This window comes from Nyctereutes procyonoides, unplaced genomic scaffold (assembly GCF_905146905.1).
Source record: "Nyctereutes procyonoides isolate TBG_1078 unplaced genomic scaffold, NYPRO_anot_genome, whole genome shotgun sequence".
Classification (NCBI taxonomy): domain Eukaryota; kingdom Metazoa; phylum Chordata; class Mammalia; order Carnivora; family Canidae; genus Nyctereutes; species Nyctereutes procyonoides.
The window spans coordinates 14016411-14031525 of NW_026575142.1; the positions used below are offsets into that span (position 1 = coordinate 14016411).

General features: G+C 37.2%; 1 protein-coding gene across 25 annotated transcripts in view; it reads right to left on the reverse strand.

The window, feature by feature from the left end:
• The window catches only part of RAPGEF4 (Rap guanine nucleotide exchange factor 4), a 282236-nt gene that overhangs the window by 102776 nt on the left and 164345 nt on the right, over positions 1-15115 (reverse strand). Inside the window, exon 1 of one of the 25 annotated variants that reach the window (XM_055308204.1) lies at positions 10800-10817. The exons of the other annotated variants lie outside the window; for them this stretch is intronic. Within the exon in view, the coding sequence (XP_055164179.1) occupies positions 10800-10817 (18 nt within the window). Of the gene's footprint in view, positions 1-10799; positions 10818-15115 lie in introns of those variants that run through there. 25 annotated transcript variants of the gene reach the window in all.

The window sequence follows — 15115 nt, forward strand, 5'->3', positions numbered from 1 at the left end:
TGATGAATTTGGGCTAAGAAAATTTAAAAATATATTACCAGAAGTATAAAGGAGGCAAATCAACTTTATCTTGTTTATAATCAAAAGAATGTCATATTTGTTGAGTGTATGCTATGTGCCAGGTATCGTGCTGTGTGAATTTTATATGCATGTTTTCATTTAATCCTCATGACAAGCTTAGGAGAGAGGTCCTGTTGTTATCAACCCATTCTTTAGATGATGAGCCTGAGTCATAGAGAGCGGAAGTAATTTGCTCAAGGCCACATAATTAGGAAGTGGCAGAGCCAGCATCTGAACCCAAAGCAGTCTGGTTCCGGACTCCTTGTTGGTTTTCTCCTGCGGCATAGAGCCAAAGTCCAGCTTCCATATAAGTATAAGGAGAATCTCTGCCCCTAAACACATGCTCTACCTTAACTCCCTTAATCATTTACTTTTCACAGGTCTTAATAATTATTATAACAGAAAAAGCATTTTATCAAGTGTTAGTTTTCTGTCAGACATGGCAATAAGAACTTTCCATGGCTTATTTTATTTACTTTTCTCAATAATTTTCATGAGGAGGGTATTTTTCTTTTCTCTTTCAAAAATAATAAAACTAAAGAATAGAGAAATTAGAAACAACCAAAATATCCCACACTATATAAATGGTTAAAAATAAGTGATGATACATCAGAATTAGGGGATATTTTGCAGCCATTCTATATATATATATTATACTTACCACCAAATAATGTCATGGAAGAGTTAAAATATATGGTAAAAATGATTACACTAAAAATCTAATAGCAGAAATGTCCTTTCTCACCACTCCTATTCAACATCATACTGGATGTCCTAGATAGTGCAACAAGACAAGAAAAATAAATAAATGCTATTCAGTGATCAAATAAATGCTCAAACCATGCAAAAATATGGAATCTTAAATGTATATTGCTAAGTGAAAGATGCCAGTCTGAAAAGGCTGCTTACTATATCATGCCATTTATTTGACTTTCTGAACAGGGTAAAATTATAGAGACAATAAACAAATTAGTGATAGCTAGGGCTTTAGGTATGGACGGATGGACATGTGAAGCACAGGAAATTTTTTAGGGAAGTGAAACTATTCTGTATGATACTGCAAAGGTGGGTACATGACACTATGCATTTGTGAAAACCCATAGGACTTTATAGCACAAGGAGTAAAACCATATATAGAGAGTAAAAAAAAAAAATCATTAGGAAGTTAGGAATCCCAGGATAGAATGCAGACTGTGACAAAAAGAATTTGATTATCCTACAAAAGTATGAAATAACCTCACTGAAGGGAGCGGGGCAAGGGAGGTGGGGAAGGTGCTGACTTAAATAATTAAAAAAAGAGTGGATTATGTAAGACTAAAGGCAAAACACCCTGTACGTGAGCACTCTATTCTAGCTGATACAGAATGTTTCTCATGGGGTAAAGGTAGTAATCAGGCTGAAACCACAATACATGTATAGTGGAATTAGACAAATAGATGGTAGATAGTATGAGTCAGATTTCTCTGTTGGAGTGGGAAATTAAAGATAAGCAAGGAGAAAAGGCTGGACTGACCCATGTGCTAATGGATTGGAATTAGAGAAGTGAGTGTGAATTAATAAGTAATTAAATATAGATATATACACAAATATTTATAAATATGTCTTTATGCACAGGTTAATATGCCACATCTATTTCCTTACTGTCTCAGCTGAAAGAGCAATGATATCTCAGTAGCAACAAGCACACCCACCACCCAGATCTTGGTTTCTAGTACCATTCTTTAATGAAAGGAATCAAGAATCTTTGGCGATGGCGATTACTACGATGAGGAAGGAAATACACAAGCATCTACTTATGTCAGAAAGTAAGGGTCTAAAAAGCATAAAACAAAATAAAATGCCATCATGGGAGTATGTCAAAGAAACTCAGGAGCCAACCAAAAAAATCTCTTAATGGCCAAAACTGAAACAATTTGAGAAATGAAGTAAATATGGTAGTAATGGATTATAACCCAAAGTATAAAACAGATATTCATGAGTCCACACTGATATAAATAAATGATTGATTGACTGAATTAATTAATGTGAGAGGAGAAACAAATCTTCCATGCAGAACAATTCCAAATAATTTATGTAGGTATTCACTATCAAGGAGGTAGGGCCTAACTCCTTATACTAGAGTGTGGGCTGTGCATAGTGTCTTCCATCCAAAGAGTTCAGTGTGGAAAGGGGGGTGTAGGGAGAGTGACTTTACAGTGGAGAAAGTTGGAAAATACCATTTTAACCAGGCATCAAAGTCAATGGTAAATCAAATTGATAGTATGTATTCTTAATATGATGTGATGAAAATGGACTATACCTCTGTGGTCTGTCCCCCAAAATCTATAATCCGATTCAAATCTTGAAAAAAATATCAGACAATTCCTAACTGAGAGACATTCTCTAAAATGCCTGATCATTATCCCTCAAATCTGTCAAAGTCATCAACAGCAAGAAAAGTCTAAGAAATGGTAGCAGCCAAAAAAGAGCTTAAAGAGACCTGATCACTAAATGTAAAGTGACATCCGGGATGGGATCCTGGAACAGAAAGAGGACACCACATAAAAACAAAGGAGATATGTAAACAATGGACTTCAGTTAATGATAAGTATAACAATATTGGTTCATTTAAAAAATGCTGAAAGATTAAAAACTATCAACCCATAATTCTCTATCCAGTGAAAATATCCTTTAGAAATTAAGGTAAAATAAAGACATCTCAGATAAGGGAAAATTTAGGAGAACTCATATCCAGCAGACTTGTTCTACAAGAATTTTGAAAGGAAGTCCTTCAGACAGAAGGGAAAAAATACCAGAGGGAATCTTAGAACATTAAAAATGAAAGAAGAAAAACAGCAAGGTAACTAAAAATCATTCCAGAAACGGGAAGGGGATGGTGTGAAACCTAACCTTGACAAGATATAGATAATTGAAAAAAAAAAATCATTGCAGAGGAAATTCATTTCCAATACAGTTGAGACAATATTAGATAATAAAAAGTCTGTTAAAAAATCTGATAAAAAAAGTAGAACGTGAAACTATGCAGTATGAACTGAATTTTGTTTCTATATGTATTATTTGTTTGTATATGTTAAATACAGAAACACACAGAGCTCTAGCTGGTGGTGTCTGTGGAAGAGTTTTAAAAATACCTTTATGTTTCCAAATATTCAACATAAGCATTATTACACTTATGATCAGTAAAACATAACTATTATTTAAAAAATTCACTGTCTCACTAGACTTCATTTGAGACTCTTGGCATAAACATTTCCTTTTGGGCACATAATGTAAGCTTCAATGACTCATCTGAATGTAAATTTGGCTCATAGGGTTTAAAGACTTAAAATCAAATAGATAAAAAAAAGAAGAATCTCTGTAATATTCTAGGACAAATGGGATTGCTTATGTCATCTACTGGTTCAGAACCCACATCTAAGTAGCTCAAAAGACTTAACAAGATCAAATCTTGTTAATTTCCACATCATACATGTTAAGAAGACATTGAAAAAGAAATTATGATTCCGACTGAATGGAATGCATGGAATTTCTAAAGCACAATGCTCGTTGCAATCAAAGCTATTGCAAAATGTGATGTCAACATTATTCTCATAAGTGCTTCTGTCCTATTTCTTCATAAACAAGGGATGAAGACTAACCCCAAATGAGATATTGATTGCATTATGTTGTTATCTGAGTACACTAGAGGAAGGGGGACTGATTTTTTAGCAGTCAGCTGAATGTTCCTCTCTGAGGAGGAACAGCGACTATTTCCTGTTCCCCCTTCTTCCGGGCACAGATCTTCTCCTCATTTTCAGACCTGAGCACACAGTGGCATCTCACGCACACTAGTTCAGAGTTGGGGTGGAGGGGCTGCTTTACCCCCACTGGATCAGCCAGTGTCTTTTCCTATGATTTTCTAAGTGTAAGGAAGGGGAAGAACTAGGGACCAGTGGCAGCCATGTTTCCAGGCTTGGGAAGAAGTAGCAGTAAGTAGAGCCTTTGGCTTCTATTAGCAGAGAGCCAGCTCCACACCTGCTCTTCCTGTGGACTGAGGATGTGAGTCCTCAACTTCACCTCTTGTTTGCTTTTGGCCTCCTGTTTGCTTTTGAGGTGGTTGAATATGGATTTTTGTCACCTGTAATTTATATAGTCTGGAGTTATACAGTAACTGCATTCTTGTGAAGAGAGAGAAGAATGTTAGGGGGTGAATAATGAAAACATTTTCTCAGAAATCCTCTGTGTTCAAGTGACATGGCTCTTACAATGCACAGAGAATTTTAGCACTTAACTCCCATCTCTCTCAGTACCACATTCTGATAGAATTATCCATTTACCCATTTCTCTCCTAAGCTGTTTAGGCTTTTAGGCTGTTTGCTCTCTGAAGTCAAAAATTCGTTTTATTGGACTTCACATCTCTAGAGCCAAAGCATGTGCCTGGATGGCACATAGTAGGCACTTAAAATAAATGAGTTGATTTTAACAGGATTACATAAAATAAGATCATTTTCCTCCTATTGTATTATTTCAATCCTTCAGGCTTTATTAATCGGAAATTTGTGGCTAGGCTGGAAAAATTAAATTATTTAAGGAAAAGGGGGTTATTAACCCATTTAGTAGTATAAGATCTATAAAAAGAGAATGATTAAACTAATTAAGAAAACAAATTGTTTCGAGCAGGGCATAGCCATTTAAAATCACTGATTCATATAGAAATAATTTGTGGGCTCAGTTAAAATAACATCCCTCTACCTATTCATTAAATTAGGTCCCTGAGGATGTCTATTAAGTGATGCTTTGTTAGCTTGATTCATTTATTATTTGTACTTGATATAGCCCATAAATCAAGCTTTTATTAATTTGAAAGGTGATATCTGCAGTTGTACACAGAGTTTACTTACAAACATAAATTCTCTTAAAATCTACAAAATATAACAGAGGAGGGAAGGTGAACTTAATAAAATCCCTGCTGATTTCTGTCTCATTATTTTTATTTTTTTCAGGCACATTCTAATTTTATTCATGCCCCAGGCACATGCTACTCAATATAAATACCCAACATCTAATCTCATTTTCCCTCTCTGATGTTTATTATCATTAACTTTTGACTAGACAGAGGGACAGTACAAACACCTAACTATGTTCCTGGATGCTCTCTAATACAGTGACTTTCAAACTAGGTCTCCAAGCTCCTTTTATCTACAGCTTTCTCTTTTGGAGTTGTTGGGCGATTGCATATTTCCACATGGTCAGGCCCCAAACCCTGAAGTCATCTTTAACTCCTCCTCTCTCACCTCACATTTAATCCATCACTCTTATCGTTAAAATCCATCCAGAACAGAGCACTTCCCACACCCCTCCTGACACTATATCATCATCTCTCAACATGTGGTACCACACTAGCTGCCTAGGAGTCAAAGAATTCAGTGACTTTGCTATGTAAAACTTCTTCCTTTTCATTTGCTGATTTATGTGAATGAGTTTTCCCAGCGCTTACATATATAATATCCAAGGAGATCAGAATTGACGTCAAACCCATTGCAGATAATGAATTCACTTTTAAAAAGCATGAAAGTCCTTCAATAAAGCATTTCCAATAATAATTTACTTCAATATTTAAAAATTGTTTATAAAAAATCTATAAACTATTTAGTTAGGACAGTTGTATACCACCACGGTCATAACTGAAGCCAGAAGAAAAAATTTTAAAAGACAGTTATAAGAAATTTTAAAACACTAAAATTTAAATTCATATATTTCTTTTTGATACATGAAAGTATAAAAGGGTAATCAATAAGAGACTTTCAATCATAAAAATACATTACAACATGGACGTGCCATTTAACCCTACGTAGCTTACACTGGGACAGTTAACATGAAGAAAAATGATCTTCTTATTTTAAGACCCTGTTAAATGAGAGCCTTTGTTACTGTGGTTGAATCTGTATATTAACTAACATATTGAGACAATTGAAAGGTAACCTGGTTTGGAAAAAAATACATTACAATAGGATAAAATTCTGTGGGGGAAATAGAATGGGAATGTGATTTAAAGGAGGAAAAGAAATAATACAGTATCGCTAACAGTTTAAAGAAGAGTGTGTTCACAGTTTTTAAAAATGTTGAGTAGCAAATTGTCTCCCACAAAGCCTAATTCTGGTCTAATACACAGTAAGCATTCTATCAAAGTTGCTGACTAATAGAATCACTTCTTGGGAAGATCTGTTTGACTTACGGACCGGATTGGAACTCAGTATCTTTCTATGGACTGGCAGACCAGAAACCTCTTCTTTCAAGCAACTCAAGTATCAACAACATATTAAATTAGAAGACATAAGTGGATGAATAAATGAATTGGATATCCCAACTAATTTGGAGGTTTCCAAATGCTAGTCATTTTGCAAATGGAAATAACATTTACTATTAATATTTCCACTGCCACTTTCCACCAAAGATTTCGAGCCGTGCAAGTTAGACATGCAGGAACACTGGGATGGCCACCAGAGGGAGCCCAAGTGTTTTTCTGAATAAAGCAGACAGCACAGAAAGAAAACACAAAACACAAAGTGCGGGGGGTAGGGGCGGTAAGAAGGCCCACCATTACCTGTATCTGTTGTTTAAAAGAATTTCTTGTTGAATGACAGAGCTATTTTTGCATTTATGTTACAAATTCCTTTACCAGGCCGTTGTACACTGCAATGCTTTGACACTTTTAGGAGGAGAATTGGTGAAATATTTAAAAGTCTCCATACCCTAAAACTAGAAGGTCCAGGGGAGGCAGTCGTGAAAACATCCATGATGCTCCGCTGTGCCCCTAAACAGGCCAGGCCTCTCCTTCAGCTTATCTTCACGTTCCTGTTCTTACTCTATCCTGGTCCATCTTTGCAGTCAACTCTGGGTGTGGTTTCCTCACTTTGTTTGGAACCAGGCTATCAAATTACAGCACTAAGTGAGCACTTGGTGTGACATGAGAATTTTTCATTCTCCTGGCTGAGCCAAATTATAGGAACATTAAGATGAATGACTTTCCATTTGGCATCCTGAAGCCTTCCTAGAATTGAAGACTAGACCAAGTCCTGCCAGGAGTCAGGAGGCCCTCTATAATGCTTCCCCGGAAGTAAGTTCCACTTAAACCAGAGCAGACTGGGGGCGCCAGAGTGGCTCAGTCGGTTGGGCGTCCCACTCATGATTTTGGCTTGGGTAATGATCTCAGAGTCATGAGACTTAGCCCCGCTTGGAGCTCTGTGCTCAGGGTGGAGTTTGCTTAAGATTCTCGCTCTCTCCCTCTCCCTCTGTCCCTCCTCTCTTGCACTCTCTAAATAAATAAGTAAATACAATCTTAAAACAAAACAAAACAAAACAAAACAAAACAAAAAAACCAAATCAGAACACACTGGCCAACCTTAGGGATCCCCCATCCAGGCTGGAGAGATGTCCTGGAGCTGAGACTACAGACAAGGATGTGATCTTGTTTAGAATCAAACTCCAAGACAATCTGTTTTAGGTTTGAGCACTACGGAGTTTTAGAATTTTCCCTGTGCCTTATCTTATTTCATCTCCCAACAATCCTTTTACTGTAGTAGGTCAGAGATCACCATGTTCCTGATGAGGAAACCAGGTCACGGAGGTAGGTGATGTACGTGTGTAGTGCCTCGGCTACCAAGTGTCAGGTACAGAAACTGATGCGTGTCTGGGGACACAGACTATAACAATGACTAAGTACTAATTCAGTCATACGAATGTCTTCTGAGATAGAAAATTATCACATTCCTTTTCCCTCACGTTACAACTGAGTGAAAAGCATCACAGACATTAACTTAATGACTTAGCAATTGTTTTACTCAATAGTTTCATGGTATCTAACTTATTTTTTTTCATGTCCAGATGATGTATGCAAATAAATCAGCACACACAAATTAAATTCCACAAGGTTAGGTCCTCTGCTGAATGTTGCTAGATTTAACATGCTTAGGAATGCCTTGAATATGGACTCAAAAGCATTCTTAATAAATTTGACAATGATATCCAACTGGGTGGTGATGGCTGGCCGATAAAGAAGAAGTGCGATAAAATTTAAAATGACCTTGACAAATGAAAAAGGTCAGAGGATAAAATTCAACAGAAAGCCTTGCAGAGTGATTCATTCAAGAGAAGGGTGTGTGTGTGTGTGTGTGTGTGTGTGCGCGCGCGCGTACTCGAGGAGGGGAAACAAAGGAGAACCACAGAAATGCCAGAGCACTCCCTGGGCAATTACAACAGAAAAGGAGCTGGAGATCAGAGTGAACAAGAGGCTCTAAGGACATTAGCAATCTAGATCTGTCATTTTTAAAAAAGAAGGCACAATATTGGGAGGTACAAATAGAGGGGAATTCAAACTAATTCCTCATATACATTTTTATGTAGAATGCAATGCAATGCAATGAAAAGATTTTACTTTAGATCTGATGAAATTAGCCTTGAAAGAGAAAATTCTGGTACTCTCTGTTCCTTGATTTATGCAATGCTCTTGGCCTGGAATGTTCTTTCCCTTCTGTCTGGGTAACATCTCCTTTCCATCTGGAGCGCACACAAGCATTTCTTCTTCTGGGGGGCCTGCTCTGAGTCCCTGCCCCTCTCTCCAAGAACTACACAGACCTCTCCCCACCATGTGTCTCTTGAGAGTACATACCAGGTGCCTAAGCACTTGAAATAAATCATTTCATTAATCCTTCTGGAAGCTTTCTGGGGTAAGACACTACTATTATTTCTGCTCTGTAGATGGAAATGGAGGAGTAACGTTAACTAACTTGTCTACCTCCACATGGTTAGTAAGTGACAGAGTTGGGCTGGAGCTCAAGTGTGAAGAACTCCTAAGCTCACCTCATCATGCCACATTCTCTCAACCACATATGCCCGTGACTCAACCTAAGCACTTGTGTTCACATGTCTGTCTCTGTCCATTGGCTCTAACTCTCTGAAGGAAGGCACCATGCTTTATTTATTTTCATGGTTCCACATAGGGCTTTGGATGGATCACTACATGTTTATTAAAGATTTTCTTTTTTAAAAATTTTTATTTATTTATGATAGTTAGAGAGAGAGAGAGAGAGAGAGAGAGAGGCAGAGACACAGGCAGAGGGAGAAGCAGGCTTCATGCACTGGGAGCCCGACGTGGGATTCGATCCCGGGTCTCCAGGATCATGCCCTGGGCCAAAGGCAGGCGCCAAACCGCTGCGCCACCCAGGGATCCCTATTAGAGATTTTCAACCAAACAGATGGCATATTCTGTGGGTATTTCTGAGTCATCCTTTGTAGGATATAAATATATATATAAATAAAACTAAGTTCAAGTGAAGAGAATTTAAACATTTCTAAAAGCTAGCCATAAGAATTCTGAACAATGCCAGATCATAGTAGTAAAGGTGGCTTTATAATTTCATTTTCTGGAAATTTTAAAGAATGAAAATAGTTAAATATATATGTATACACACATATCTGTGTTTATATATATATATATATGTATATGTGCATCCATCACAATCATCTATCTTCAAGGTAATTTTACCTAAAGGTAAAGAGAATGACTACAGAATATTATACTATCTATGGACTCAGAGGAGGCTGACACAGAATTGTTGTTAGAAAAGAATCCAAATCCTAAATGACATGTAATCACTATATTAATTTATCCAAACTGAGAACACTACAGATTTCTTTCCTAAACATTAGACATATTTTGCAAATAATTGGGTTCCAATTTCTCAAAACAAGAACAATAAAAATTCAGATACATCAAATTTAAACGATACTATCTAATTTATTCTCATCATCAATTGAGATAACGTGCTAGCAGCCCAAAGTTACCGGTGATGAACATAATTGCCTACAGCACAGTATAAAATATTTCTGGAGACAGCCATACAGTCTCTCATGACTTTGAAATCAGCGCTATAGTACATTATCATTAATGTGACATCGTGTTCCTCACCCCTGCTGCTGGTGGAACTAATTCTCAGCAGCAGGGCCGGTATAGAGCAGCCTCACCTCAAGGCCGTGTCATTTTTTTCAAGTGAGAGCAGGGGAGAAGCTGCTGGCTAGAGAGACTAGGGAAATTTCATTTCTTCTATTACCACTATTTTTTAACAATTAAACACTCTCATGTTCTCTGTGATAGCTTGCCCAAGTCAAATTCTGGTTACACAAAGGCCTGAGAGGATGTACATTTGCCAAGCTGGGTAAAGTGTGGTAAAGCTCAGTGGCAACCCTAGAAACCTATCGGGATCACAACAACATTAGAAAGCTCTACTCCATTAAAAAATATAAAAACTGTAGAGAAACCAAGAGAGCACTGAAATAATCACTAAGGGTGAATCACAATTTTATAAAAATAATTCTAAAATATATTAATGAACCACCACCCCCAATATATTCCAATATGTGCCATTTCACCCAGCAAACTCACGGAAAGCAGGTCTTGTGAATATTGCCGAGAATATTCAGAGGAAACCAACACATGGCTTAAGTGACAACAGAGGGATCAGGTTTTTAGACTGTTACCCACATTTACAATTGAACATTTAGATTAAGGGCAACTATACATCATCCTAAAAATTCAATCAATATATCACTGCAGGAAAGAGACAGAGAGAGAGGGAGAGAGAGAAAAGGAGGGAGAGAGAGGGAGGGAGAGAGAGGCACCATCAGCTTTTATAAAAGAGCAGAGGAACAGATGGAATAAAAATTCATCAAGGGCGTTCTTCCCCATAAAATACATAACTCACAAACACAACAACAAACATTTCTTCAGAGACTGAGACCTGATGTTGTTCTTGGCACCTTCGACATTAAGTCACTGGTGTTTTCTAGGAGGTGGGGCATGGTAAGTGTTGGCTCACTGAGCTCCCTGTTCCCATAGGACAGTTAAAGAAATGAGTGTTTACACTCTACACAACAGCAGGGATGGAGCCAGCAACACTGCCAAATATAATCTTCACCTGGGCGATAAGCAGTTTGTCCTTTAAAATCAAAATGAGCAGGCTTAGGATTTTCTGTCCTTCACATTTGGTTCATTTGCCCTCCTCCGTAGAGCTTTGTGCCTTGGGCTGGTTACATAGGTGTTGTTGCTTGGCGGTGACAGCGGTGACGGTGCTAGCTAACCTTTCTCACCCTAGAACAGACGAGATCGGCTGCCAGGCATAAACCTGTGAACTTGGGCCAAGATGTCTTGATAAGCTCTGGACGTGTATCAGTCATGTTTTAAAGCAGGACTGTAAAAACCGTTTCACAGAAACTGTTGGTTTGAATTCAGTAGGTGTTCTAAAACTGGAGTTAAAAGGTTTTACAAGGGTTTTTATGGGTTTATCCAAGTTTTTTATATTTTAAGTTTGTTTGAGGACACACAATTTCCTTTTTCTTCTTCTGGCCCAGAATCATAGCCAATGTATGATGGGAAAAATAAGATGTTGTTATTTAATAGGTGGAAAATATTTTGTTTTCTTTCTCTTTTCTATTATTTATTTATTTATGAGAGACACCCAGAGAGAGGCAGAGACACAGGCAGAGGGAGAAGCAGGCTCCCTGCAAGGAACCTGATGCGGGACTAGATCCCAGGACCCCGGGATCATGACCTGAGCCAAAGGCACTCAACCACTGAGCCACCCAGGTGCCCCTAATTTGTTTTCTTTAACCTCAAAAAAGAGCAGCAATAAATGTTATTATATTCCCTAAAAATGTCTAACATTCCTAACCTTTTGACTCTAACAGTTTTTTTCTTCCTCTGATCCTATTCTCCTTAATGAGGATTTTCAAGTTGTATAAATTATTTTCTCCCCATTTGCCATTTAAAATTTGTCTTTATAATAATTTCTAAAAATTATTCTTTATATATCATTTATGGCTTTTAAAAGTTTGACAAACTGCTGATTTAAGTCATCTTCTTAAAATAAAACCTACCAAATAGTTTTATAAGATTCCCAAGCTTGCTCACTACTAATTGGTAGCATCCAGTTCTTCTTAGTACTTAGAAAACCTTTGAGCTCTGAATTGATTTCAAGTGTTCATTTAAATTCTAGTTAGCTAATATATAGGGTAATATTAGCTTCAGGTGTACAATATAGTGATTCAACACTTCCATATAACACACAGTACTCATATAATAAGTGTACTCCTTAATCCCCATCATCTGTTTCATCCATCCATCCCCTCCCACCTCCCTTCTGGTCACCATCAGTTTTTATGTATAAGTTAAAAGTCTGTTTCTTGGTTTGTTTCTCTCTTCCACCCATTTATTTGTTTTGTTTCTTAAATTCTACATATGAATGAAGTCATATGGTGTTTGTTTTTCTCTGTTATTTCACTTAGCATAATACCTTCTAGCTCCAACCATGTTGCAAATGGCAAGATTTCATTCTTTTTTATGGCTGAGTAATACTCCAGCATGTGTATGTGTACACACACACCACATCTTCTTGATGTACTCATCAGTCAGTGGACACTTGGGCTGTTTCCATAACTGACTGAATTATTGGATTGATTAGTGTTTCAGATTAGGAAGGTACTCTTCCATAATTAGTAGGAATTTCGCTAATCACACTGTCAATACTATAACTGCCCTAAAAAATGGGGACTTCATATGATCCTTTTGGAAACTAGATACTTATAAATAAGGAAATGGGATTATTTTGTAATATTCTTCATGAGCTCCATGAGCTCCATGAAATAAGCTTCATGAGCTCTTTCTGGCTCCATCTACATTGAGGAGGCAAAGGATAAACTTCTAAAACTATGTAATTCCATAGCAATTGTCTGTCAAAGGATGGAACATAAGGAACAGAATCTACATAAGGAGCAGAAAATGATAGACAAGCTCATTCCTCCAAAAGGCATCTGTAACTTCCAACTCTAAAGTTTTCTTGCAATTGTGATTTTTAGCTTCTGTGTTAAACATGGTCATTCAATAGGGCACATACAGAAGACAGAAAATATATAACTTGAACAGATCAAAGAGAATGATTTATTTGTACAACCAACAGTCCCAAACAATCATAACCCTATCCAAAGAGTCTACTTGCTTTATTGGCTCAATGGCCATTTCTCTAATATCTTATCAACTATTTTATAGGTTCCAGTATCCTGTGTCATCTCAAGTTAAATGATGTCTCTATCAATTACTGTAAGTAGTAAACAAAATAATCTAGCGAGTTATTTGCCAGCCCATTTATTTCTATGAAAGTGCAATTTATGAAAAGAAAGTTCTTTTTATGCAAGGTGAGGCTGCATCTGGAAATAAAGTAGAGCTGGCAAGGCAGCTAAAAACACCACTTATGGTGCCTGCATATTTGGTTAAAAGTTAAACATGGTGATTAACAAAATCAAGAGTAGGAGCTGGATAGGAGAATATATTCTCTCCACAAAGAAGCTGTTTGGACACTGAAACAATGGTCTAAGTGCTTTTATTTCAGTCCACAGGCATATTATTGCTATTTAGAAACATAAAGGGAATATAAGATTGCCCAGCATGTAGTTAAAGAAGGTAAAGGATAAAAGAAATCATCATAACAGAACTTGTCTCTTATAAAGGAGAAATTCCAATTAACACCACTTTAAGGTTCTTAGGCTTCTTTTTATCTTTCTAGAGATTCAACTCTATTCACGAATGTCTTTCATCTCATTTGCTTTACTTTGACTGATGGCATTGGAGAGCTTTCTTAATAGCACATGGTGACATTATATCCACTCTATTTGCTGATAGAGAAAAAGGGTGTTTTTCTGTTTGCTAAAGATTTTGATATAGAACGAATGACCCAAACAAATACAAATGAACATACCCTATGACTAAAATCAGGGAGACAGCCTGGCCCACCCCCTAAATTTTCAGGGCAATATGTGGGTAACAACTCAATGTATCTAACTTTCTGGAAACTTCAAATTCCTACTTTGTCACAAAGTGAGTTACAGGATGACAGCTGGTAAGCCTCTGCTTAGAACGTCGTGTCTGTTGTCCCACTGCAGGGAGGTCCAACCTAAAGGTCATGAGGGACCTAGGAGAGACAGAGCTTCCTTTTGAACCTTAGAACATTTTAGACCTCCTACGGTTTGGCCATTCTGTGTGTGCCCTCCACATCACTGATGGTTCCTTGATGAGGAAGCACCAGGCTCTTTTATCCTCTTTACTTGGCTAGTGATCTGTGTCTTATTTGTTTTGGAGTGCTTTGGGACATCTGTATCCAAAATCGTGTGACAGGATGAATCTGTTCCTGTAGACTCTAAAGCTTTGGCTTTCCATGAACCTGATTATCAAGAGCTATGCTCAACATACAAAGGTATTTTTTAATAGCAAAAGATCAATGGAAAGGTTCATTGAAGAAAAATATTTTGAGGAGAACCATAAATGGCAAAAGGATAGTTACTTCATAAAAGGATAGGGCATTTTTCAAAGGAGAAAAGATCTCAAGGAAATTATACAAGTCTCAACAAATTAATAATTACAGTAATAATCTTAACATTTACTGAACTTTATTGGACTAGTCTCTATGCTTTCCACAGATTATCCCATTCAATATTCATAATGGCCTCTTAAAGTGGTCATGACTAATAGCCACATTTAAAGATAAGGCAAGGATATTTTGAGAAGTCAAGTAGCTTGTGAAGGCCCACAGCCAAGAACTGAAATCCTCTACCAAACCAAGCCAAGTGAAATTTTGGTGTGACATTCGGAGTGACATCGCTGTGTCTGGAACACAAATCTGTAGTGGTACAACAGAAGGCCAGAATTCCAAATCGGCCCTTGAAACCAACATTATGAAAAGAAGACCTAACAAAAGCTAGTTAGATCTCTGAAAAGGGATACAGAAATAATCTGAATTGGATGAAGATGACATCTCTGTCCACAGACACAGAATCAAAAGCAGGGAAAGGAAAGGAGAATGCCCTGTAATGACTCTGTAACATTGCCACTTGGGTACAGCAATCAGGGAACATAATGGAAGGTAACACAATTGAGAGCCACCAAGCAACACTTCAAATTCATCACTATATATTTCCATCATTAACCCTTCCATGTTGTTGAATAAATTTAGATGCTAGTTAATATATGATT